General features: G+C 36.4%; 2 protein-coding genes and 1 pseudogene across 3 annotated transcripts in view; 2 read left to right on the top strand and 1 right to left on the bottom strand.

The window, feature by feature from the left end:
- Positions 1 to 3,931: 3,931 nt before the first annotated feature.
- Positions 3,932 to 17,342, bottom strand: TWF1 (twinfilin actin binding protein 1). Of its 2 annotated transcripts, XM_006730265.3 has the most exons (9): positions 17,201 to 17,342; positions 15,472 to 15,549; positions 13,146 to 13,324; positions 11,347 to 11,442; positions 10,075 to 10,179; positions 8,257 to 8,382; positions 7,853 to 8,003; positions 7,568 to 7,689; positions 3,932 to 6,090 (listed from the first exon to the last, which is right to left on the bottom strand). In XM_006730265.3, the coding sequence occupies exons 1-9, from the start codon at positions 17,223 to 17,225 to the stop codon at positions 5,920 to 5,922; spliced, it is 1,053 nt and encodes a 350-aa protein (XP_006730328.2). In that variant the 5' UTR covers positions 17,226 to 17,342; the 3' UTR covers positions 3,932 to 5,919. The 2 variants fall into 2 exon arrangements, with proteins under 2 accessions (XP_006730328.2, XP_081677645.1); XM_081821519.1 differs by lacking the exon at positions 8,257 to 8,382.
- On the top strand, positions 11,476 to 12,203 carry LOC102743364 (cytochrome b-c1 complex subunit 7 pseudogene; annotated as a pseudogene).
- Positions 17,343 to 17,417: 75 nt separating the features above from the next.
- Positions 17,418 to 27,362, top strand: part of TMEM117 (transmembrane protein 117) — a 484,811-nt gene continuing 474,866 nt past the window's right edge. The window contains exons 1-2 of the mRNA XM_081821523.1: positions 17,418 to 17,629; positions 26,266 to 26,429. The gene's annotated coding sequence lies outside the window, so the exon portion shown is untranslated. The remainder of the gene's footprint in view (positions 17,630 to 26,265; positions 26,430 to 27,362) is intronic.

Genomic DNA, 27,362 nt, shown 5'->3' on the forward strand with positions numbered 1-27,362 from the left:
CAAAGGGAGAAAGAATAGTCATTTTAACGGATAGTGCTGGGACACCTGAACACCTACAAGCAAAAGAGTGAAGATGGACCCCTACCTCACATTATATACTAAAACAAACTCAAAATGGATGGAATACCTAAAGATAAGAGCAAAATTATGAAACTCTTAAAAGAACACAGAGTTTCTTCTTGAATGAGGCAACTGTTTCTTAGATGACACCCAAAGCACAAGCAACCAAAAAAAATATATATATATAAATTAGACTTAATGAAAATTAAAAACTTTTGTGTCTCAAAGAACATTATTAAGAAAATGAAAAGACAATCCATAGAATGGTGTATTTGAAAATCATATATGTGATAAGAATCTGCTATCCAGAATGTAGAAAGCACTCCTACCACTCAATAAAAAAATAAATTGAATGCACAAACAATGAATCATGGAAACTTCATCTAAAACTAATGATGTAATGTATGGGGATTAACATAAGAATAAATAAATAAATAAATAAATAAATAAATAAATAAATAAATAAATAAATAAATAAATAAATTGAAAAATGAGTAAAGGATCTGGATAGAAATTTCTTCAATATGTACAAGTGGTCAATAAGCATATGAAAAGATGCTCAATACATATACAGGCCTATTTATAGCTCCTTCCAGAAATGGCAAGTACCCCCAGAGAAATAGCAGTCCCCAGATGTTGGATTCATCTTTTTAGAGTTCTATCTTTTCCTAGATCTTGGTCTATATTTCTTGACTACCTTGTGAGTGTTCTGATGCCTTTGAGCAGATTTTTTCCCCTAGTTTTCCTCAGGAGGAGGTTTGATCTGAATTACCTGCTCTGCTCTTGGTGAAAGCAGAGTCACCTGGTTTCATTTTCAATTTGGAGAGAATTCTATCCCTTCTTTCTCGAAACTTTTTTCTTGGCTTCCTGGTTTCCCTCCTGCCTGTTCCTCAGTTTCTTTTGAATACTTCTCTGCCCCCCTCATACCCTGTTAATATTGATGATCCTGTCCTAGATAACTCTTTCTTCTTACTGGACATACCTATCTTGTCCAGTTATGGAGTTTCAAATATCATCCACATGCAGATGACTAGATTTTTCTGGTTCTCATTAGCCACCCAGTCTGAAATATGCTTTTCTCCCAACCAAACTGCACTTCTTGGAATTTCTTAAACATGACATGGCTATCTGTGTATTTATGCATACTACCCATTCTTTTCTTCTGCTTGAAATGCTCTGACCTGCTTTGTCCACCTGGCAAACACATATCAGTTCTTTAAGATTCAGTGCAAGTATCCACTCCACAGTCTTCTCTGATTCCCCAGATAGAAAAAGGTAGCCTCTCCTCTGGGTTCTCATAGTACCCCATTAACAATTAAAAATAATGTTATGTTAATTTATAAACTTGTAATTTTTAAAAAGTTGTATAGTACACTGGTTTTATTAAATGATTATGAACACTGCTCAAAGTGCTTATAACAAACCTGTGAATTTGGTAATATCATTATCCATATTTTACCGATGAGGAACTTGAAGTGAAGTAACTTGCCCAAGGTTATGCAGCTAAGAAATTGCAGAGCTTGGATTTTTACCTCAGGCATCTGACATCAGCCAATAACCTTTACCACTATACTCTATGTCATCATCTAATCATCATCTTCCCTATTATTGTTGAGAGCTAACTGCTGTGCCAAGCATTGTGTTATGAGCATGATCTCATTTAATAACTCTATAAGGTAGATTCTATCTTTTCCTTATTGAGGAAATTGAGGCCCCCAAAGGTTAAGTAATTTCTTCCTAATGTTCATTGTATTAAATTGCAATTGTCCACTCTTCCCTACATACATGCCCTTCGCAATATTCCTCATCAGGAGGTACAGTCTATTTCCCAAGCTCTTAGATCTAGGATGGCCTTGTTACTTGCTTTACTCAGTAGAATGCACCAAAAGTGGTGTTGTAGCTCCTAGCCTGGGTCTCAAGAGTCCTTGGGTACTACTCTCTCTCACAACACTGCCACTGCCATGAGAAAAGCCTGGGCTAACGTGCTGCTGCTGAGAGACCATGCAGAGCAGAGAGACAAGTCATCTCAGGTAACATCATCCTAGACCAGCCGACCTGTCAGCCGTGACTATATGAGAGGTCAACCAACTGTAGACTTGCGGAACATGACTGCTGTTGTTTTAAACCACTAAATATTGGGAGTAGTTTATGGTATGGTAGAATACATAACCAATTCCGTCATTTAGCCAGTAAGTGGCAGCATCACACACACATACACACAAATGACCCATGCTGTTTCATCCATACAGCTTGGTAATTGGAAACTAAGAAATACAATTTAACCTGCATAGCTTGCCTCTTCCCATTACGCATCCAGGAATTCCCACAGCCTGGCTGAATCCTAGCAAATGCTGATGGTGGTAGAGCTACACTGGCAGTTGAATGGAGGCTGGTCTTGGCCTTTCCGAGCAGTCTGCTGAATAAAGATCCCCACCGGAAGACACTTGCTGCTCTGGAATGAGTTGATACTCATCTTTTGTGGTAGAAACCATGGTCCAGAGGACAAGAGGCTCTGTCTGCACTAGTGATGTTTGCTCTGGCCAGGATGCAGTGTGTAGCCTCTGTGCTACACCAACCACTGCTGGGATGTGCTCTTTTCCCCACTGTTCAAGGAAAGGTAAAATCTCTCATTCTTTTATTCATTCTACAAATAAAGTATCCACTGTCCTAGACACTGCTGTAGGTGCTGAGGATGCCGCAGTGAATAAAACCAAGTCCCTTCCCCCTGAGCTTGTATTTTAGTGGAAGAGACTAACAGTTTGCATAGATCGATAATTCCTGAGTGCTTTGAGGAAAAGTAAGACAGGATTAAGGTGAGGACAGGGTGTACAATCAGATTTCGATGTCAGGGAAGACTTCTCTAAGGAGATGACACTTGAGTAGAGACCGGAGTTAAGTGAAGGAGGAACCACATGTAGATACTGGATTAGTGATCCAGTGTGGGGAACAGTGCATTCAGTCCTCCTGAGGCAGCAGCATTCTTGGTCTATCGAGGTACAGCAAGCAGCTAATGAACTGGAGCCAACTGACCGAGGTGGAAGAGAGCCATGAACGAAGTCATGCAGAAGCTGATGGGCAACAAACAGTAAGAACTAGATTTTATTCTGTATGAGATGTTACCTCTATTGATAACTACTATATACCAGTACACAGTACTAAAGAAGATTGTTGACTGAATGGGGAGAACAAAAATTTATATCATAAGGCAAACTGTACCCAGTCATGGCAACACATGACTCATTTATGAAACTATGTAATTCCTGGGTCCACCTATTTTATCAAAACCTCTGTATATAAAGCCCCAGAACCCGTACTTTTTAAAAAAGAACCTCTCATCCTTATAATGTATGGCTGTGTATGCAAAGGATATATACCAAACTACAATATGTGTCTCAGGCACATTATAGTTCTGAGTAGAAATACCTTAAAGAGTTTTTTTTTTTAACTCTTAAGTTTCTAAAATCAGCCCCTTTAAAGACAACTCTCCATCTTTTGTAATTTGGCCTTAGAAAAAGATCAGTCTGGTGGTGAACTGTACACAGGAATGCATTCAGTATTTGCTGGATGGGTGGCAAGTATCTGAAGAGTTTAGCGTCAAGTATGTTGGTCATTCTATTGTACAGGGGAGCTTTTATCACAGGACTGTATAACTCTTGGCATTTTCATTATTGCTGCAACAGTAGGAAAGTTCTAATCTAAATTAAGCACAATTTGCCTAGGTTACAAAATATTTAAAATCCTTGATTTAGATAGGTGAATTAAATGCATAGATCAATGGGATTTCTAGCCTATTACCAGACATTTTGCATTATGCAGAATTATCCAAACGTTTTTAAAAAAACCTTATGCTAGAAAACAATTTAGTACACAATTTAAAGAGAAAAAGATTTATTGCAATATAAAATGCACTTATAAAATGTCCACAGAAGACATGTAATTCTTCACTGCTATATAAATTTACCTGGAATACTTTGATCACCTTCTACTGTTATGATGATATCACCTAAAACATACTGTAAACAATGAGTTATACTCTATAACAAATGCATCACTGATTTTTCAGCAATCTTGGTTTAATAATAATTAGTTTAAGACTATATAATCACATCTATATTCTGGAATGTCCATTTACTTTCATGTAGTGTAGCAGAATTTAGACTATAATTGCACATGAATGGTACAGAAAAACATTCACCACCAAATTATTTTATACCTTCATGACAGGTTTTACATTCTGATTGAAAATACAGCTTGAGCTATGGTCTGCAACACAGCTCTAGGATTCTCAATGCAGTAATTTGTGTACACGTGTGTCTATGTGGGCACCCATGGAACAACTTAAAGTGTATCTTTAGTAAACAAGTGCAACATTACTGCCAATTACTTTGCATGTTTAAATATTATAGTCTGATTATTTGTAAACAAACAAAACCCCACACACTCTTACCTCTAGAAAAAAAATCCTGTCAACCCATAATTATTCTAATATGCTTTACTTGAACACACATTGAATTTTTGAAAGGTGCATATAGTACCTTAGATAATAAGGTATAAAAATGTGTTTCATATTTTATACTATGAAATGTGCATTTCTAATGTTATATGCAGCATAAAGTTTAGATCAAGAAATTCTAAATCCTGGATCCCCATAGTTCATTTAGAAAACTCCTCAAAGTTATGGCTCTTGCAGCAGGTTTATCAGATTTAACATGACAAAGTGTTCTATCTCCTTCCCTATTTCAAGTATCCAAAAAAAAAAAAAAAGGCTCAAAATTTCTGTAGGTTGTAACTGAAAATGCAAAGCTTTAAATAGTTAAATGTGCTTTGAAATAAGATATAAATTGAAACAATTTTCTTCAGTATTTAATTTGTATTAGGCTGATAAGTACTAGGACTTTCAGTTTTATTAAATGAGTATTTCCTCAAAGATAAAGAACACAATTTGCCTATTAATATATGGTTCTGGGATTCTGGAGAAAAATCAATCTTGATGTTTAAGATTTTTTCAACACTGTTGACTTTAGTTTTGTTTTCTTTTTAATGATGTTAATTTAATATTCAATCTGAACATATTTAGCCTCAAACTACTTAGAATGAAATGAGTTACTTCTGAAAAGGAAACTTTAAAGCACTAGAAAGAGAATTTACTAAAGCTGTTTAATATGTCTTTCAACGTCATCAGAAATCCTGCAGTATAGAAAATATCTGGTACCTTTAAGGTTTCAGAATGAACTGATCTTCTGAAATTTTAATGCCATTTAAAAAACCAAAAAAGTCAACTAGAAAAGACTGCTGCAATAAAGCACTGTTTCTAAAAGTTGCAGACATGATCCCATCATCTGAGAGCTAAGCACTGCTTCTCAGAGTCAGCAACTTTTCACCTTTACCTAGGCACACTAAGTTCTCAGCTGAGAAAATAATCTAACCTGGTCCTTAACATATTCATTGAGTAGTATGAATATTTTAAGGTCTTTCTCCCTTCAAGAAAAAAACTTGATGTCTCACTAAAGAGTAGTAAGGAGTGTATCTTACTTTGAGACATCAGACTTTCTGGAATTGGCCCAACTGTATAAAATTTTAAGAAGTGTGTGAAAGTATGGAATCATTATTAATCTGTGAAAACAGTGTGACAAAATTAAACATCACTATGTCGAACCCTTTTCTAGCATTAACTTAAAAATAGAGATCATGAGTCTTCTATAACCTTAATTTTAAAAACACACAGAAGTGAAAAGTGCTATTTTTCAAAAAGTACAATTTTTTTCCCTACTATGTATCAACATGGAATGATTTCAGTTCTCCTGTACTAAAAGCTGGACTTTTAAAAAAACTAGTATTGTAATGCTTAATATAATGATTTTAATCAGCAGTGGCTTCACTTTCAGCTGGACCCCTAATAAGTCTTCGAATTCCTCTTTTTCCTGCAGGACCTTTTGGTTTTGCAAAACTTTGCTTATGTGCATGCTGCTTTGGATGTACTTCTTCATAAAGGAAGTCTGCTGTCAACTCATCCCCGTTGTCTATCTCAATCTGTAAGAGATGGAATTAAGTGTGATCCTGTATGAAAAAGACAACATTCAAAACCTAATACAAGCAAGGAGCCAGTTTTCAGGTGTGAATGCTCACAAATAAATACATAATACCCATTCCAGCAGGAGAGTATCAAGGACCATATGTAAATAGTTTCACTTTCACCTTTTTTTTTGGAGCGGGGCGGTGGTGCATTGCCTGAATACATAATCAGCAATAATCATTTTCTATTTGGTTCCCTCTTTCTTCTCCTATTTAATGCATAAGAAGCTACCACTATATTCTCAAGTTGTTCTGCTTTGGTACAATATACATATTCAAGAAACATTACTCACTGGCCCCTCTGTTACCTGAGTCACTTGAAATCACTCTAGAACAGGGCCAACTTCAGCCCGAATTAAGAGTGTGTTTTACATTTTTAAAGGGTTATAAACATAAAATAATAAAACAAACAAGAATATGTAACAAAGACCATATGTAGCCTGGTGAAGCCTAGAATATTTACTATCAGCTCTTCTAATAAAAAAGTCAGCCAGTCCCTGCTATACCTTACAAACTTAAAAAGCTTGAAGGGTTCAGTACCTAGAACACTGGTAGTTTTAGGGACCTGTGTTTTAATGAGTTGAAGGGCTCAAGAATAAACCACATCTTTCCCCGTGCCTCATTTGCATGTAAGAAAATAAATTTAATAAAATTGGTAGCTTAGCTCCCCAAATTCAAATGTTTATGCCCATTCCCTTTCTCAACAACTAGATTCTCAACCATCCCATGATTCAGTTATAAATGGAGACTGTAGTTCCTTATTAATAGCAAGTGTTGAGACAATCACAAGTATGTAGCTCTAGCAGCACTGTCCAACAGAACTTTCTGCAATATGGAAATGTTTTCTAAATTCTGCACTGTCCAATACAGACAGTAGCCACTAGCCACGAGTAGCTAATGAACACCTGAAATATGTCTAGTATGATTAAGAAACTGAATTTTAGGGCGCCTGGGTGGCTCAGTTGGTTAAGCGACTGCCTTCGGCTCAGGTCATGATCCTGGAGTCCCGGGATCGAGTCCCGCATCGGGCTCCCTGCTCGGCGGGGAGTCTGCTTCTCCCTCTGACCCTCCCCCCTCTCATGTGCTCTCTGTCTCTCTCATTCTCTCTGTCTCAAATAAATAAATAAAAAATCTTTAAAAAAAAAAAAAAGAAACTGAATTTTAAATTTTACTTAATTTTAATTTATATTTAAATTTAAATAGCCATATGTAGCTTATGGCTACATATTAAAGAATACAGATCTATAAGGGGAGAACTGGAGTAATGATAGATCATCCTCAAGCACTTAGAGTAGAGGAGACCCTAAGGATTTATGTGAGAACAAGAAAAAAATATCTTCATTAATAAATCATAATACATCACAAACTACCTGGAAAAGACAATAAAGATCTAACAAAAACTGAAATTTTAAAATAGATAGATAGGTAATTTTACCTTTCTAATAACATCCATTTGTAGTTGTCTTTCTACAATTTCTAGCAGAGGGCTCTTGCAGCTAGAATACAGCATCCGTTCTCTTATACTGCATGTGTATCCAGGCATTGAATAAATAAAAACTGTAAGTTAAAATAATAAATACAATTAGCAATACATCAATTAAAGCAAATACTAAGCCTCACAGAACTATAACTAAGTCCTCTGGGCAAGAAGTAAGAATACAGTGCTAAAAAAATCAATAAACCAAATGAAAATAACATGTTAAAACAATATATTATCTACCTATGGACTCCAAATAGTCTCCTTCATGGGAATGTTTATACAAGAAGAAATGGTAACGTGCTGAATCCTTGGGAATCCTCTTTGGCAAATCTTTTAGTTCTGTATTTGTTGTGTTGGCCAAAATTATAATTTCATTTTTTATATCTATTTCCTGTCAATAAGAAATACATTCATTAAAATAGATACACAGCAATTTAAAATTTATAGTAAAAAACACTAGGAGACAAGGGGAAACTTACACAGGTTTGACTTTTCACAATGAACATATATTGTCTCATAATTTTAAGAAAATGAATAAAAAAATCAGGAAACAAAACAATTTTAAATCCATTAAAAATAAACCTTGTATGCGCCATGAGCTACCAAAAACAGCAGCCAGTTCATAATTATCATATGTCTCTTACCAATTGCACATAGTTGAGCTGTCTGTTACTTAACTGTTCCAAAGCCTGAAAAGCTTCTCGAGAAATAGGAAATGCTACTCCTTGTAGTGTTTGATGCTTAGTGTCCACACCCACGTCAGTTTGTACCTAAGTATGACAGATTTAATTTACTGATGAAGTTTTAGCATTTAGCAGTGTCATACAGCAAAGATAAGAAAACCCAATCTCTATCAAGTGTCATTCCACCCTTGCCCATTTTAATATAAGTAAAATTAACATTTAAAATATTACGAACTTAAAAAGCAAGTAATTTTTCACATTTGTTCATGTTCTGCTAGCATTCTGTCGACATGCAGAGTGCATGACACATCTTTATGAAATGTTGGGAGTGAACATTTGAGTGAGTATGCAGTGTTAGTGGGGCTTTGGGGGGGAGGTTGTTTATATGTTTGGTTTGGCACATTTGCAATGAACTTCATAAGTTCTTTCAAGTGTCCTCAGTTTACACCTTTAATTATAAAATTTTACTTGATAAAATTTATGAACAGCGTGATATATATACAATATGTATCAAACTTTACTTTGTTCTGTTAGACATAAAATGCAACACAAACACCATGCATTGAATTGAAAGGAGTACGAACAGTATACAAAGACACAACACAGCTCAACAAATTATACTACTGCAGAAGTTCCAGACTTTGAGCTTTCATTACTAAGAACATGGGTGTGCAAATACTAGATGAGTACTTTAAGAAAGCTTTCAATGTACATGTTTTAAGACTTTTATACTCAAATGATAGCTAGTATAGGGTCTCATTTGCAGTGTTGCAACAGAAAGTCAAATAGAAATTTTACTTTTAAAAAAACGAATGGAGATTCTACAGCATAAATGATACTGGATAATGAAAACATCATAGAACATATGCAAATGCATACCCCAATACGATCCTCTGGGTTCTGATTGCAAGGAATAAAACAAACTATCAAACTTGCAAAAAAAAAAAAAAAATCACATAAAAATCTTTACTCAAATAACTTGAGTTAAAATAATATAAAGATAGATCCTTGCTCTCAGGTTAATACTAAATAATATTAAATCACTTTCCAGACTGATTCCTATTAGTTGGTTACTCAGACTAGTGAATAGTGGTTTCTGCTACTTGTTCTTTCCTATAAAATCCCAGTAGAAATATAGTAACTATTCTAACTTGTAATTAGAACAGCTGCAGTAAACACATTAGAAATATGATAAACTATAATATGGATGAAATTTATTGGCTCTAATATAACTGAGCTAATAAACAAGTACTCAAAACACCATCTCCCATATATACATATGCATCCAAGTAGTGTTCAGAGAAGTTAATTTATAGAGCTTCTAGAAATACTAAATATCTTATAGCATTTACATTTTACTCTCTTTAGTCACCAAACAAAATAATGTAATAAAACAATAGAATGTAACAAAACAAACCTGCTTCGGCAACCTCATTAGATAGAATTCTTTGCCCAAAATGGGTAACACACATTTTTCCCATTTATCTAGTATTCAAAGTACAAAGTTAAAAAAAGTTGTACTTCCAACAGGAAGATTTACTATTCCGTCACATACATTACAAATATAGGAGGAAGTTACTTATGAAATTAATACAAATTTTAATATTTACTGTTAACTTTTTTCCTGAAAATACAATGAGCACAGTCTTGTCTCTAAACTATACAGAATAAATGCAAGCTACCTAACTTACTTATTCTCTAGTTACCTCTACATCTATTAATTAAAAATATTTTTTCAAACACTTAAAATCTTGCAAGAGTATCAAAACTGTAATTTACCTCATTAATTTTAATCTGCCGTAATTCTTCCTCAGCTGCGGTCAATGGGGCAGGAGAAGATTGTGACACCAAGTATTTCTTATAACCATATAATGATACATCTTCCTGTAAACACAGAAATGGATTGTTACTAGTTATTCCCTAGAAAACCTCCATGAAGTCACTTTAGGAAAAACAAAATTATTAATTTAACATAAAACATTTTGATTGAAAAATAGTATCAAGAATTTTACTATTTCTTATTTTTCAAAAATCCTCTTCCAAAAAATTTTTCAAAAAAATTTAAGGGGGAGTACTTACTCTTCATTTCCTTAAGCTTCCCTAAAGTTTTCTAATTACTAATGGGTATGAGTGTGGTGGTGGTGATGTCAGTCAAATGATGAACTTGGTCATGTTCAAGTCTACAGGACGATTATAATTAACTTACTGGGGAAGTCTGGCCCATAACTATTCAATAATCAACACATTCAGATTCTGAATTCTCTATTATATTGATTTATACAATTTATAGTTTTTCACAGAAAATGATTATAGCTCTTATTTAAAAGAATAAAATATTCCAAAGAGGTCTACTTTTTCATCAAAATTTTGTGATTTGAAAGAATGAGAATAGAAAGAACTGAGAAAACAGGCCACCTCACAATTAATGGTGAACAAGCAAAATATTCCCATCCAGTCTTGTGGTCTATCCACTAGATATTACTGTTCAAAACATATTTAATTTTTCTTAATTTGTGTATATATGTATAAATATATCTCTTTACCATATAACTTTTATTACAAAGTAAATTCTTAATCATAATTTACTAATTAAATGTATTAATCAACTATCCCAATTAATTATCAATCAATTTACCTGCCTCAATGTTCCTGGTTTAAATAATATGCATAGTTACTGCTTCTACATGGGTATAAATGTCCAAAATATCTAAAAATTAACATCTCTTTCAAGTAGTCTCTCATTTTTCTGAACCTGTTTCCCTATCCTTAAAGTGAAAGGCTGAACTAAATGAGGGGTTAAACTAGATGATCTCTAAGGTATCGTGTAGTTTCTAAAGACTAACAAAGGATATTCCAACATATTTTAAAAGGGTAAGTACATGTTTTAGTTAACTTGCTTATCATATGAAATATAGTAATATTTTTCTCTTATTCTTATGGTTACAGATTCATTAGTCTGATTTCATATCAATTACCCATTACCTAGAAGTCCTTATATTGGTTTAATTCCAACACGTGGAATCCACATATATATAAATATAAGTTTTGTACCTTTACTGTTCCAAATACTTCATCCTTAATGTGGCCACCTCCAAATTCCTTTTTCAGAGTTGCTCTTGTTGCCGCATACAACATTTTTTGGCGAACCTAGTGAGTTGTGTAAGTTTACTTAGCAGTTTATAGATGAAAACTATCATTACAAAAGAAAGTATTTTCTGAATGTATTAAAATTTTCAAGCACATTAAACATAAACTGTGATAAAGCTGAAGTCCAGGGGCTGTAATATGCTAAAGTATATGTGTACAAGTAGCCATCATAACACTTCATCTATTAAGGTAGATTTCAATTTATAATATGTCATATTTTACAAAAACTGGGAAACTAAATTTTAAAAACTTACTCACTTTTCAAAGTATACAAGTTCAAGAATTTAAAAAAAAAAACTACTTAAAATACTACTTTAAGGGCAACGCTGCAGCCTCGGGTCAAAATGCGAGTAGGCCTGCAGTCGCACCATCAAGCCGGTGGCTGGAGGGTATTCGAAATGGTACTACAATGCTGCAGGGTTCAATAAACTGGGGTTAATGAGAAATGATACAATATATGAGAATGATGATGTGAAAGAGGCCATAAGAAGGCTTCCTGAGAACCTTTATAATCACAGGATGTTTTGCATTAAGAGAGCACTGGACCTGACCATGAGGCATCAGATCTTGCCTAAAGAGCAGTGGACAAAATATGAGGAGGATAAATTCTACCTTGAACCATATCTGAAAGAAGTTATTCGGGAAAGAAAAGAGAGAGAAGAATGGGCAAAGAAATAATGATGGAGTTGAAATCTGTGGTTGCAGCCGCCCTCAAATATCTTTAAATTGAATAAACCTGAAATGTACAATTTAGAACTATCTGAGCTGCAAATATACTTTAAATAAATGTCTATGGTGATTAAAAAAAAAAATACTACTTTAAGATATGAGGAAGAAAACATCACTTGAAATAAAGTAACCTGGATACTGACATTTTACTCAAAGCAAATCAAGATCAGATGTTACTAATTAAGCTGTTTAAGAATCAAATGTTGGGCGCCTGGGTGGCTCAGTTGGTTAAGCGACTGCCTTCGGCTCAGGTCATGATCCTGGAGTCCTGGGATGGAGTCCCGCATCAGGCTCCCTGCTCAGCGGGGAGTCTGCTTCTCCCTCTGACCCTCCCCCCTCTCATGTGCTTTCTCTCTCTCATTCTCTCTCTCTCAAATAAATAAATAAAATCTTTAAAAAAAAAAAAAAAGGAATCAAATGTTTATGGCATACCTATGGCATATACCATTCTATGAGGAATACAAAGATGAAAACAACTACAATAAAAACTATTATTAAAGAATCTAATAGCAACTGTTGAAAACTACTAAAGATAACTGCCAACCAATAGAAATAGTTTTATAATACTGCATCGTCAAATCCAGTAATCTGAATCATTCTAACTTTCCTAAAAGAAATACTTGTGTGTATGCCTATCATTTGAATGGTAGCTAGTAAGAATATTTACTATAACATTCAATTAGGTCTCAGAATTATTCCAAGTATTATTTTCAAAGCATAGTCATTTATATATAATTGACAAAGATATTTAAATTTAAAATCAGTAATAATTCTGTTGATTTCAAGGGCAAGACTTCTGAATCTAAGTATATTACTCCCGACTCTACATTACCAATATGAGGATTTTCTTCATGATCACTCCCTTCAATGGGAAATAACTATTGCTTCTTAACTTTCTTTTGGCCTAGGACTATTTCAGAAAAAAAAAAATTTCTAGCATTTAATGTTAAACAAGTTACAAAAAAATTACTTACATGAGAATGATCTGGAGACCAGGCAATGAATATCCATTCATATCCCTGGGCATTCTGAGAATCTAACCTGAATAATATATAGCATGGTTGTTTGTCCTCCAGTAGGGGTAAAACAAAGGAATCATAATCCTTATCCCAGGAATCTGAAGGCTGACTACATGATCCAATCACAAGTTTCTCTATGAAGAACAATTTTTAAAAGACACATGAATTGTTTTAAATACCAAATGGCAGTGAAGAAAAGAATAAACTAATAATACAGTCATCTCCTATTACTATTATTCATATCAAGAAGTTACACCTGGGTGGCTCAGTCAGTTAAGCATCTCCTTGGGTTCAAGTCATGATCCCAGGGTCCTGGGCATGGCATCAGGCTCCCTGCTCAGAGGGGAGTCTGCTTCTCCCTCTGCCCCTCCCCCCCACTTGTGTTTTCTCTCAAATAAACAAAATCTTAAAAAAAAAAAACATGAAGATTTTATGACTAGCATGGTTAAAATGTTTTATTTAATAAACACAAGAAAAGGGCGCCAGGGTGGCTCAGTTGTTAAGCGTCTGCCTTCGGCTCAGGTCATGATCCCAGGGTCCTGGGATCAAGCCCCGCATCGCATCGGGCTCCCTGCTCCGCGGGGTGTCTGCTTCTCCCCCTCCTTCCTGCTCGAGCTCTCTCTCACTATCTCTGTCTCTCTCAAATAAATAAAGAAAAGAAAGTATTAAAACCAGGTTTAGTGCTTACTTGGCCATAATGCTACAAATAAAAAACTTTTGTCCAGAAGCATAAATTGGTGCAGCCATTTGGCAGAATCAAGTAAAACTGTGAATGTTCTCTGCATAGAAAATCTCTTACATTAAAAAAAAAAAACCCTAGAAGACAAATTAAAAAAAAAAAAGAAAGAAAATCTCTTAAACATATGTTCACTGCACAATATAAGAACAGTGGAAGCTGCAAGTACCCTAAGTGTTCATCAGTAAGAGAATGATCACATACTATGTGGCATAGTTATATGATGAATTCATATTTAAAAATAGTGAGCTCTTTGTCAAAACTAATTACAAAAATAATGTTTACAGAAAAAAGATTCAGAATAAGATATCAGTTTACATGAACTTAAAAACTCAAAACAGCACTATAAGCTATCTAGGAATACATATAAAAACTGCAGAAATATAAAAACTCCTAATATAGTTGCTTCAGGAAGAGGAGGTCAGGAAGTGAAACTGTTTAAAGGGGATGCCCTTATATCACAAAAATATTAAGTTTAAAAAAGCTGAAGCAAATATGATAAAATATTAGCAGTCATTAAGGGGAGATCGAAGTATTTGTTGTTTTTTTAATTCCTTTTCATTTCCTTAAAAATTTTCCTCAAAACAAAAAGATCGGAAAATGATGATTTAGGAAAGAGTGTCATTTTCCTTCTGTAGTGATCCTAGTTACACAAACTTTTCCATTTTAGTCACTTAACTAGTCAGTTAGGAAGTGATGGCCTTTAAAATTTAGCTCAATATTCCTAAAATATGCTGCTTTACAGTATATGTTTATTCCTATCAAGTGTGGCAATATATATTTACAACAACTGCATATTTTTCAAACTACTCTGGTATTTTTAATATATAAGTAGAAAATGGAAAGCAAATTAAGTTTACTTCCAGTTTATAAAAGAACAAGTTATTTTTCCAAAGCAAAGTATTTCCAGGTATTTAAGAAATTAGACCAATGGAATATTTTAAGACATTCATTTGCAAGAATATTAATTGTCCAAATTCAAATATAGCCACATTAAAAGATTCTCCCACCCAATTTCCCTGCTACAGAATTATTTTGAAAGGATCAATTTACAGTTTATTACATTCTTAGAACTTTGTCCCAAAACAAGAAAGGGGGAATCATTTCTTCAGCACAAATTACAATCAAGTGGAGAAAATGGGAGTTTGAAATCCTTTGTTTCTACTTCAAAACTAACTTTACTGAGTAACAATTCTCAAGTAATTTTTGGGGAGAGACACCTGTTTACTGATTTCCATTCCAGAGATAGAAGCACTAACATTAGAAATGGGTTATGGTACAAAAACTGAGACAAAAAGTAAAAGAGGAAGATGTCACACCAAAAAAATATCTTTCTGTTTCCCTGATAGTCAACTACAGAATTCAGAGGGTAGGCAGCAGCCAATGGGACATGACCAAATGTACAGAATCCACGTTACCTAAAGGCAAGCTTTGAACTTGCTTCACGTTAATTAACAGTTCCAATCACTGACCATGACTTAGAAATTTAAAAATATAACACTCAATAATCTAAGGACAAACAATATTTAAAAATGTATAACTAACCATTTTCAATAGATATTTTTAGAAGTCTGTATTTTCCATTTCTTGCTCTGGCAAAGATATCTTTAACATCTTCACTTGCTGTGGAAAAAGACAGACAAGTAAACCCATTTTTTATACTTATGTGTTAATACTTTCAAATGTTATTTAAATAAGAAGAAATGAATTGTAATAGAAGAAAAAATCTTGAGTATGTAGCATCCCCTTACTATCAGTAATTTAAACTATAAAACTTAAAGGTATAACATAGCAGACACTGTACACAGCTAAGAAATATTAATATAGCTTAAAAGTATATTACTACTAATTCTAATCTGTTTTAACTAGATAATTCCAAAACAGAAATAACACTGGGAGTGAAAATATTAAAATTATTCAAATCCAATAATGAATAAATTACGATTTTAAAAAACACCTCTTGCTTGGTTGAAAATTGTTGAAAACCTTTCATTCTCTTCTAGTCCAATTTCAAAATTATAATAAAGATTCAATTCATTTCTATATTTTCACATTAAAAACAACAGTAAATATCAGATATCCTATCCCGATTAAACAAAAAAGTCAATAAAATGCATTCAAGCTTGTACTTCCGGTAATATTTTTCTAACTGGTATTTCTCAAAAAGCTAGAGTTAAGTTCACTAAGCAAATATATATTTAATAACCCTTCTGTTCCCATTAAAGCTTCAATTTCATTCTGATTTCATCCTTGGGTTGTATACTGAAAGCAAGAACCACTATTTAAGGAGTGATTGCTATAAGGCTCAAACATGAAAATCAGTAATTACATATTTAAGTGTCTAACTCGGACAAACAGATCTGCTTTTAGGTTTGAGAGTATTTTGCTTGTGTTTGTGTGCGCAGGGAGAGGTGTGGGGTGGTCAAAGACTCATACGAACAAAACACAAGTCAATGTTCATCTGGGAAAGATTCGTGGTCTATTAACAGGAAGAGCGTGGGTTTATATTAGCACTCGTTAAGTAATCGCGAGTAACCCCGGGATATATTATTTGATTCTGATGAGGTGAGCGCTTCCAGACTGCCCATTTTCAAACCAAGAAATAATGGAGGTCAGATATAATTGCACACTGAACTGCCTTCACGGTATGATCGAATACAGCCACAAAGACCAGAATTTTCAGTTCCCTGGGGAAGTACCTAAGAAAAAAATCAAAACACCCCATACTCAGGATTTCTCAGAACGTAAATTCATGTTTCCATTTTGGAAGAAAGTGCTGAAGAGTTTGGGAAGCACCTTTACTGGGAATGAAAAAGATTCCAGTATCTTTCGTTTTATAATCAAAATCCTGTAACAATCTCCTTCGCACTGTGAAAGGAAAATTCGCCCGTCTCTCTACAGCAAGAGGAGCCCCGGTCGCCTCCACTGTTTCAGGTCTCCCCTACCGGATAAAAAGGGGGAAAGTTGGGCTATCGTCAGGGGCGCTGGAAGGCACACCCCCTTCACCCAGGCCTCCTCGGAAACGAATTTCCCCCGCTTCTGCGAATTTCGGGTCAGTCTGTAACGTGTCGGCGGCCGGGCCGGGCTGGGAGGTACGCAGGCCGGGAGCGCCCGGGACCAGAACGCTCGGAGAGGCGCAGAGGCCCGGCGTGCCCCGCGAGACCGGCTCCCTTCCTCCCGGCCCGACTCCAGCCCTGCCAGTCCCGCAGCCCGCCCGGCTCGGCCGCAGCCTCCCGGGAGCCCCTTTCCCGCGCGCCGCTTCGGGTGCCGTTACCTTGGATGCCGGTCTGATGGGACATGGCGGCGGCCGCGGGCTCCCGGCTCCGGCGCTAAGTGCTGAGAGCGGCTCCGGCCGGCGCCTCCAGGAAGTGGCGGCTCCTCCGCCTGCCGCGGCGCGTCATCGGCCTGCGACCCGCGGCCGCCCCGCCCAGCTAGGCCGACAGCGTCCTCGCGCGCCCCTGTCGCCTCCGCCCCCTCACCCGGTTCCCCCCACACCCCACGCGCTCTTTGGAGCGCGGCAAATCCGCTCTCTCCCGGCGCACTCCTCCAGCTCTCGCCGGGGGTCACTGTCCTGGCACTGCTCGGTCCCCACCACCGTGAAACCCCGCAGAGCCAGCTGGATGGCTTTGCCCTTTGGTGTCTGCCCTCCAGCGACCCTGCAGACGCCGCCATTCGCTGGTTCAGCAAAAAGATGCTCAAAAATGTAAATGACCATTTTTACTGAACATGTATTTTCAATTTTAAAAAGATGTGCACAGTATTTTTCTTAGTTCACTCTTCCGGTAATCTATACAATGTGAAGGGTCACTCCCTGCCCTGTTTTTTTAAAATGAGGATTAATGTATAGGTGGTCTCCCATCAAAATCTCCCACACTTTTTTTAAATTGAATTAATCTCACACTGTTAACTTTTCTTTTTTCAGTTGGGTACATTTAGAGACCAAGTTTTCCTTTCTCTTCATTCCAAAAGGAGACAGCCTTTAAAAGTGAGATTAGCTGATTTGAATACTCCTTTGTGGTCAATTTTATCATTGCAAACTATGATTGCCGCTCTGCTTTAGATTGCTCGTTAATTCTTGAATTAAGTAATTATTCAGGATTCATTTGGATAAATGTAAAATAACAGCAGATATTATTAAAAATTCTTTTCCATTTTCTGCTGTTAAGAACATGTATTTTCCTTCTCAAAGGTAATTTTAATACTTTTTGCTTTTCTATCACTCCTAGATTATAGTTCCCTAGGTAGAAAACTGGGTCTTTTGTTTTTAGGGCCTTGAACTGACAAATATACAAAATTACAATCTGCTTATCAACAAATACTTTCTTCAGCCAATAATATAAATGCAAATTAACAAAATCACTCTTCAAATACAATGTATTTTTAACTAGTCATTAACTATCAGGCTTGCAATTATGTTTCTCTGCCAGGATCACAGCAAAGAAGGTTGCTATGTTTTGTTCCTTGTTATCTAAACTTTTTTTTCTCAAACAGATCCTCATATTATGGAATAAGCAAAATTTAGTCTGAGTTTTGTAACTTGTTTGGATTTAAGAAATGTAGGGAGAGTTTCATTCTAACCAAATTCTTCCTGACACAACAGTTCTTTCTGATTTTCCAGTTTTGATTGCTTTGTCGAGCAGAGAGAAAATTGCAGAGTTCATCTTCAGTTTTTTGACTGATTCACATCTTGGTGACTAGGGAAAATTGCCTAAGAAGTTGGCATTGCTCAAAAGTACTGATAAGAAAAAAATAATTGTCCCATGTTCATGCTTAGAAAAGACCATGGTATGATCAGCTCTAAAGAATACGAAAGTCCAGTTAAGTTGGATAGGACCACCCTGGAATGCACCAGAAAGTCCTTATTTTCTGTCAGTACAGTAGTTTGACTACTGCAAGGGCCTCTGTGCATTGTTTTCAAAGCTACAAAGACCTTGGGTGCATTGTTTTCAAAACAGCAGAGTTCCTCTGAGCAAAACAGAGAATCTGAGAAGGGAAAATATTTGCTAAGCTATAAAAAGCATGGCCAAAATGATCATTTTTACTGCCCCATCAGTGTTTCCACATATAGTTAAATAATTTCCTATATTTGATTATTTTTATGTATGTGCAAAGAAAATGGATTTTTAATGCTTTCATAAGATGTTTTATGAAAATATTTCTGGGCCATATTGACTATACACTTAAATGTCACTAATTTACTATGTATGATGTTTATTTCAGATTGGGTTAAAGTTTGGCATTGTACTAACTTTGGAGAAATAGTATATTGAATATATACAATGCTACTATTGCATATATTTTACCTACCTAGGCAAACAGATTGTAGTAGAAATCTTGTTCCTTTGGTTAATCTCTCTTGCTTACATCTTTAATTTGATCGCAGTCATGACTTCTTGCCTTAACTTTTTTAAAAATTGTGATCAAATACATATAACATAAACTTATCATCTTAACCATTTTTAAATGGTTAAGTAGTGTTCAGTAGTGTTAAGCAGTTCAGTAGTGTTAAATACATTCACCTTGTGCAACCAATCACCAGGACTCTTTATTTTACAAAATTGACTCTGTGTCCATTAAAAAACTCCCTCTTCCAGCACAGTCCCCAGGCACTGACAAGCAACATTCTACTTTTGTCTTTATGATTTTGACTACTCTTAGTACCACATGTAAGTAGAATCATACAGTATTTCTCTTTTTGTCACTGGCTTATTTCACTTAGTGTAATGTTCTCAAGATCTGTCCATGTTGTAGCATGTGCAATTTCCTTCCTTTTTAAGGATGGATAATATTTCATTGTATGTATATACATACCATATTTTGTTTATCCATTCATCTATCAGTGGGCATCTGTGTTGCTTCTACTTTCTGGCTATAATGACTAATATTGCTATGAATGTGGGTGTACAAAAATCTATTTGAGTCCCTGTTTCACTTCTTTGGGGCATATACAGAAGTGGAATTGCTAGATTATGTGATAATTAATTCTATTTTAGTATTGTTGAGGAAATTCCATACCATTTCCCCTAATGGTTGCACCACTTTACTTTCCCACCAATACTGCACAAGGGTTCCAGTTTCTCCACATCCTTGGCAACAATTGTTATTTTCTGTTTTTGCTTGTTTTCATGGAGGTCTTCTTAATGGATGTGAGGTGGTATCTCATTGTGGGTTTGATTTACATTTCCATGATTAGTGATATTGAGCATCTTTTCATATATTTGTTGGCCATTTGTGTATCTTTGGAGAAATGTCTAGTCAAGTTCTTTGCCCATTTTAAAATTAGGTTGTTTGTTGTGGAGTTGTAGGAGTACTTTATATATTCTAGATATTGACCCTTTATCAGATATATGATCTGAAAACATTTTCTCCCATTCTGTAGGTTTCTCTTTTTTTATAAGATTTTATTTATTTATTCATGAGAGACAGAGAGAGAGAGAGGCAGAGGGAGAAGCAGGCTCCCTGTGGAGCAGGGAGCCCAACAATGTGGGACTCAATCCCAAGACCCTGGGATCACGACCTGAGCTGAAGGCAGATGCTTAACAGACTGGGCCATCCAGGTGCCCCCCATTCTATAGGTTTCTCCTTCTCTGTTGACTGTGTCCTTTGATGCACAGAAGTATTAAATTTTGATGTAGTCTATTACATCTTTTTAAAAATTTTTGTTGTTTCTCCCTTTAACTTTAGAATATCTTTGCTAATCTTCTAGCTTTTCTTCCCTAAGCTTTTACTGTCATATATCATCTGCACTTTCTATATACACTTTCTCACCTCTCACTCCTTAAATCCATGGTTTCAGTGACAGTGCCTGGGGGATACTGTAAATTTTTTAGGGAAACACAATAGTGTTTGATGTCTTTCTGACAACACACAAAATATTAGCTTGAGATAGTTCAGTTTTAACATTAGATAGCTCTACATTCCCTTCCATAATGTCATATCTTTGAAAAGCTGGATTTTCAGTAGTTGCTGTGATAAAAGGCAACTAGGGGTTGAAAATCACTGAGGAACAGGAAATGACAGTGGCTGGTGTCAATCTAATTCCAAAGTTTAGGAAGTTGTGTAATGTGTATTAGGTGCATGCATCCCATTAGCAACTGTGATTATTTAAAACTAAAATCAGGGGCACCTGGGTGGCTCAGTTAGTTAAGGGTCTGCCTTTGGCTCAGGTGATGATCCTGAGGTCCTGGAATCGAGCCCCATGTAGGGCTCCCCACTCAGTGGGGAGTCTGCTTCTCCCTCTCCCTCTGCCCTTCCCCCTCACTCTCTCTCTTTCTCTCTCCCTCAAATAAATAAATAAAATCTTTAAGAAAAGAAACTAAAATCAAGTATTTTTTTCTTTTAATTTTTATGTATTATTTTCTCAAATAGCTACTAAGTTGCTAGTATGTAAATACTGAATAAGTTGTTTGGAATTAACTACTTAATAAACTGTTCAGTGTTTCTTTTGACCTGGGAACACTAGAAAAAAATTAGTGAGATACAAAAGTCCCCATAAACTAGGAAAGTTTGGGAACTTCTGCCTTACAACCTTTGCATGTGGCTTTACTCATATCACTTTATTGAAACTATTTTCTTGAATGTGACCAGTGTTGTCCTTCTTAATAGCAAAATCAATTATATTTATTCTCAGATGTTTTATTAGCTTCCTGTGGTTGTTGTAACAAATTAGCACAAACTGGATAGCTTCAAACAACAGAAATGTATTCCTTCATCGTTCTGGAACCCAGAATCCAAAACCGAGGTATCGGCATAGCTGCCAGCCCTCTGGAGGCTTTAGAGAAGTATCTTTCCTTATCTCTTCCAGCTTCTGGTAGCCGTTGGAACGCCTTGACTTGGGGCCATATCATTCCAATCTCTGCCTCTTACCGACTCACCAAGTCTCCATAACTGCCCAAGCTAATTCCTTAAAATCAGTCTCTCTCTCTCTTTCTCCACACACATTCCATTGGTTCTGTTTCTCTGGAGAATCCTGACTAATGCCCTTTAACTGCTTCTCTGTGTTCTTTACCTCACTTCATTAACATATGTTAAAAATGAAGTCCTTTTTTCTTTAGCAAACTAGCCTTCCTCTAGAAGTCAGTGTCTCTCTATATGATATCACCACTTAAAAACAGGCCCTTCTAATCTGCCACACAACTGCCTCCAGACCTGGGAGGACTTGCTTATATTAACCACATTTCTAGTGTCAGATGTAAAAGTAACATAGATGATGATTGAAATGCTTGATTTTAGAACCATGAGGCTCAACTCTTCTATATTCAATCTATACTCAGTAAATAACTCTTCCCAATTACTTAGCAGAATTCAATGAAGCATTAAAAAGAGTAGGCAGCTAATGTTCCATAAAACAAATTATTTCATGTACCCAGTTCTCTCACTTATGCCTATTTCAAATCTCCCTATTCAATTCCCTTTCTTTCTTTCTTTTTCTTTCTTTCTTTCTCTCTCTCTCTCTTTCTTTTTCTTTCTTTCTTTCTTTCTTTCTTTCTTTCTTTCTTTCTTTCTTTCTTTCTTTCCTTCTTTCTTTCTTTCTAAATCTTATAGATTCAACTGGTTTTGCTTCTGAAAGCAAACACCTCCTTTAGGTTTCCTTCTTTGTGTCTTGTTGCTCTACTCTTCTTACCTTACCTTGTATTATTTTCTCTTTTGGCCCCACATTGAGAAATCCATACTCAATTGTCAAGTTCATTTCTTGAAATCTTTTTCTAACTGGCCAGTCCCCTGCATGCTGACTCTTAAAGCCTCCCCAGCACCTACAGAAATATGGTCCAAGTGATGTGGAGAACAAAGACAAAAGACAAAAAAAAAAAAAAAAACTTCCTTACAACTCATAGCCCATTGACAAGTACTTAAAAGAGGCAGAGTGACCTTCCTCAAGGAGCTTTAGCTACCTCGATGTTAATACTTTGCTAGAGGCAAAGGGCAACCTTAGCTTGACATTAGCTGGAGCCCCACGATCCTGTAAAAAATCCCTTTGGAAAATTCCTGTATCTCTACCCCTCCAAAATATATGTTAGCAATCATCCTCCAGGCATATGACCCACCAATATACATCTGAAGGATATCATGACTAAGGTTTTACTAGACAGTAGTAAATGACCTTTTCCCAACAACAGCTAGCTCCTCAAGGTCCTGGAAATCTACCTCCCAACTTGAAAGTATATAATCAGCCACTTCTTATAACCCCGGTGCACCTTTTTCTCCCTACAGGTCCTATCCTTGTGCTTTAATAAAGCCACCCTTTTTGTACTGAAGACATCTTAAGAATTCTTTCTTGACTGTGTTTGTTCCTGAACCCCAACATTTCACATCATAAACTCCTCAGCTTGGCACCCAAGACTCTCTGCAATGTCTTTCCCAATTGTGCCCCGTGCTTCAATCAAACTGACACAATCACTCCTAAAAATGACAGTAATATTGTCTTTATCATATTGTTTTTATAATGTGGAAGACAAATCCTCACTCTCCTAGCTATATCCCCAGGTCTTTTTCTGCTATCTCTGCTTTTCAATATTGAGGCCATCCTTTGGAGCCACAGCAACTTCCATGAAGTCTTTCCTCACTATCAATTATATATGAAATCTTGTTTCTTAAAATGCCGTTAGCATTTTGTGTGTCTATGTTAGCACCCCCCCTTACTCTTTCCTATGGTCACAGATGTACATAAACTTACCCCAGTCTTCATATCAGACTGTGTACTCCTTGATATCAGGGCCTTTTTCTTGCTTCTTTTTGCATCTCATATGCATGTAGTAGTCATTCATTCATTTGTTCATTCCATGTATTAAGTGTTCTGGAATTGGGGGTATAATCATGATCACAGTGCTCCAAAAATATTTCTGGAATTTAAAAAGGCTTGATGATTTTTGTTTTGCACATGGGAATTGATGTTGCGAAGTCACTCATCCTCTGTGAAACTAGGAAATGAGAGTGCTGAATGGTTTTTCAAGAATGCTTTTTTAAGGGGCGCTTGGGTGGCTCAGATGGTTAAGCGTCTGCCTTCGGCTCAGGTCATGATCCCAGGGTGGTGAGATCAAGCCCCGCATCGGGCTCTGTGCTCAGTGTGGAGTCTGCTTGTTCCCCTCCTCTGCTCCTCTGCCCGCTTGTGTTCTTTCTCTCTCTCTCTCAAATAAACAAATAAACTTTAAAAAAAAAAAAGAATGCTTTTTTAAGTTATCAAGTTGATGATTCTTTGGTCATTAAAATGATTATATATTTACTCAGTAAAGCTACCATTTGGGAATATTTCTGATTTGTTTATGCAATTAAACTGAGTTTCTTTTGAAAAATCTACATTGTAAGATTTTTCTTTAAAAAAAACTTTATGGTAGGGCGCCTGGGTGGCTCAGTTGGTTGGGCGACTGCCTTCGGCTCAGGTCATGATCCTGGAGTCCCAGGATCGAGTCCCACATCGGGCTCCCTGCTAGGCAGGGGGGTCTGCTTATCCCTCTGACCCTCTTCCCTCTCATGCTCTCTGTCTCCCATTCTCTCTCTCAGATAAATAAATAAAATCTTTAAAAAAAAAAAACTTTATGGTAATTATGTTTTTAGAAGTGACTGCTCAAACAGTTATTAAAATTACATCCTCTAACCCTTACCTCTTTCTTTAAGAATAAGCTGATTTAACAGTGACACCTTACTGTTGGCCCTACTAACTTAGGTATTATTATTTCCTATTATTTATATGTGTGAATCCATTGCTGAATGAAATATTATCAGGTTTTATTTTTTAACTCTCAGAGATTTGGAAATTGAGGCATAGAGAGGGGAAGTCGGCAAGTTTCAAGGCTAGGACAAGTGTTTGTAAGAGACAGAAATCATTTGAAGACAATGTATGCAAATAACAGGATTTATTATAAGGGTACAGGAGAAACTCACAAATCCCAAGGGCCTGACTTCATCTGTGCTTCCTTCTTTCTCTCTCCCTCTCCAAATGGGATCTTTCTACTTGTACAGTGTCATGGCAGAATGTGGCCACCCTACACTTCCCAAATTGACAGTCACAATTCTAGCCATGTGCAGAGATTCAATAATTGTTTGTAAGTCCAAGTTCCAAATTCCTAGGAGAGCATGTGATTTACCCTGCTGGCTCATGTGTCAAATCATCCTTGATGGAACTGGCTGGCTTACCCAGTACACACACTACCCCATCAATGAAAGGCAATTACCACTGGAGGGGAGATAGATCTTAGGGTTGGAAAACAGGCTTAGAATTCCAACCTTTTACAATTTGGTGGAACTGTTTCCTAGAACCTAAGTTGTAAGTCACTAACTCTAACATATAAAAAGGGCAGTTAAATAACATAAATGAATGAAGCTGACAGATGGGGATGGTGGCACCCAGAAAGAGCACAGGCTCCATCTAAAGGGAGCTGCTACTACTCAACTCTAGCTTATAGATGCTCCTTGGGATTTTGGGCTCAGGGTAAACCTTCTGATTTTCAAATGAACTCAGAATTGGGATTTTATGAAAATCTCTATATAAATTGATGAAAGTGAACGATTTCATTTTACTTTGTGAGAGCTATACTATTTGCTTTAGGCTTTCCTAAAGAAGAAACCCTATTATAGGAGAAAAAAACCACTTAGAAGCTATATGACCATGAACTAAATTTTTTAACCTTTCTGGGCCTTGATATTTTCTCTCTCTCTTTTTAAAGATTTTATTTATTTGTCAGAGAGAGAGAGCACAAGCAGGGGGAGCTGTAGGCAGAGGGAGAAGCAGGCTCCCTGTCAAGCAAGGAGCACGACAGGGGCTCGATCTCAGGACCCTGGGATCATGACCTGAGCCAAGGCAGATGCTTAACTGATGAGCCACCCAGGCATCCCTGGGCCTTAATTTTCTCTTATGCCAATACCAGTGTCTCATTTTTGTCATGGAAATCAGGTGAGATATGATTTTATAAAGCTTTTAACATGTATTAGGTGTTCAATGTATGTTAGGCTTCATATCTGCTAGTTAAAATTAAGTCCAAAATAATACAGTGTGTTCAGAATAGTATGTCATTAAAAACAGGGCAAGAAAGTTAGACTGAATTTCCAAACATCAATAGCAATGATCTAAGGTTGGTTTCCTTTTTTTTTTTTTTTAAAGATTTTATTTATTGGGGCGCCTGGGTGGCTCAGTCGGTTAAGCGACTGCCTTCGGCTCAGGTCATGATCCTGGAGTCCTGGGATCGAGTCCCGCATCGGGCTCCCAGCTCGGCAGGGAGTCTGCTTCTCCCTCTGACCCTCCTCCCTCTCATGTTCTCTGTCTCTCATTCTCTCTCTCTCAAATAAATAAATAAAATCTTTAAAAAAAAATTAAAAAAAAAGATTTTATTTATTTATTTGACAGAGAGACACACAGCAAGAGAGCGAACACAAGCGGGGGAGTGGGAGAGGGAGAAGCAGGCTTCCCACTGAGCAGAGAACCCGATGTGGGGCTCGATCCCAAGACCCTGGGATCATGACCTGAGCCAAAGGCAGACACTTAACGACTGAGCTACCCAGGCACCCCTAAGGTTGGTTTCTTGTATAGGTTATAAAACCGCAGTGTCACTGTTAATGGCTATGTCTTATTTAACATTTTCTTCGAGTTGTAAAGCATCAAATAAGGAAAATAACTCTTGGTCATAAAAAAATAAATATCAAGCATTAAGCAATTTTTATATGAATGTAATTATAATCCCCAGCAATCTGTAATAAATACCTGACAAAGTTGCTAAGATCTTTAAAACAATAGAATGTATCACAGAAGATTCTTTCATTTCAGGCTCTGTGGTGTTTGAATGAGTCACTGAAGAAAGAGAACAAAGAGTTTGGGTTAAAGATCAGTTCAAGCAAATAATATCTCTTTATTACTCTCTCCTGAGTGAAATCTGGGCTGAAGTCATCTTAATAAGTGATGTGCATTTTTGCCCTTGCTTCAGCTTTTGCACAACAAAAGAAACAGTCAACAAAACCAAAAGACAACCAACAGAATGGGAGAAGATATTTGCAAATGACATATCAGGTAAAGGTTTAGTATCCAAAATCTATAAAGACCTTAACAAACTCAACACCCAAAGAACAAATGATCCAATCAAGAAATGGGCAGAAGACACGAACAGACACTTCTCCAAAGAAGACATCCAAATGGCCAACAGACACATGAAAAAGTGCTCAACATCGCTCGGCATCAGGGAAATCCAAATCAAAACCTCAATGAGATACCACCTCACACCAGTCAGAATGGCTAAAATTAACAAGTCAGGAAATGACAGATGTTGGCAGGGATGCGGAGAAAGGGGAACCCTCCTACACTGTTGGTGGGAATGCAAGCTAGTGTAGCCACTCTGGAAAACAGTATGGAGGTTCCTCAAAAAATTGAAAATAGAGCTACCATATGATCCAGCAATTGCACTACTGGGTATTTACCCCAAAGATACAAATGTAGGGATCCGAAGGGGTAGGTG

This window comes from Leptonychotes weddellii, chromosome 5 (assembly GCF_054177405.1).
Source record: "Leptonychotes weddellii isolate Sample4059 chromosome 5, ASM5417740v2, whole genome shotgun sequence".
NCBI lineage: Eukaryota > Metazoa > Chordata > Mammalia > Carnivora > Phocidae > Leptonychotes > Leptonychotes weddellii.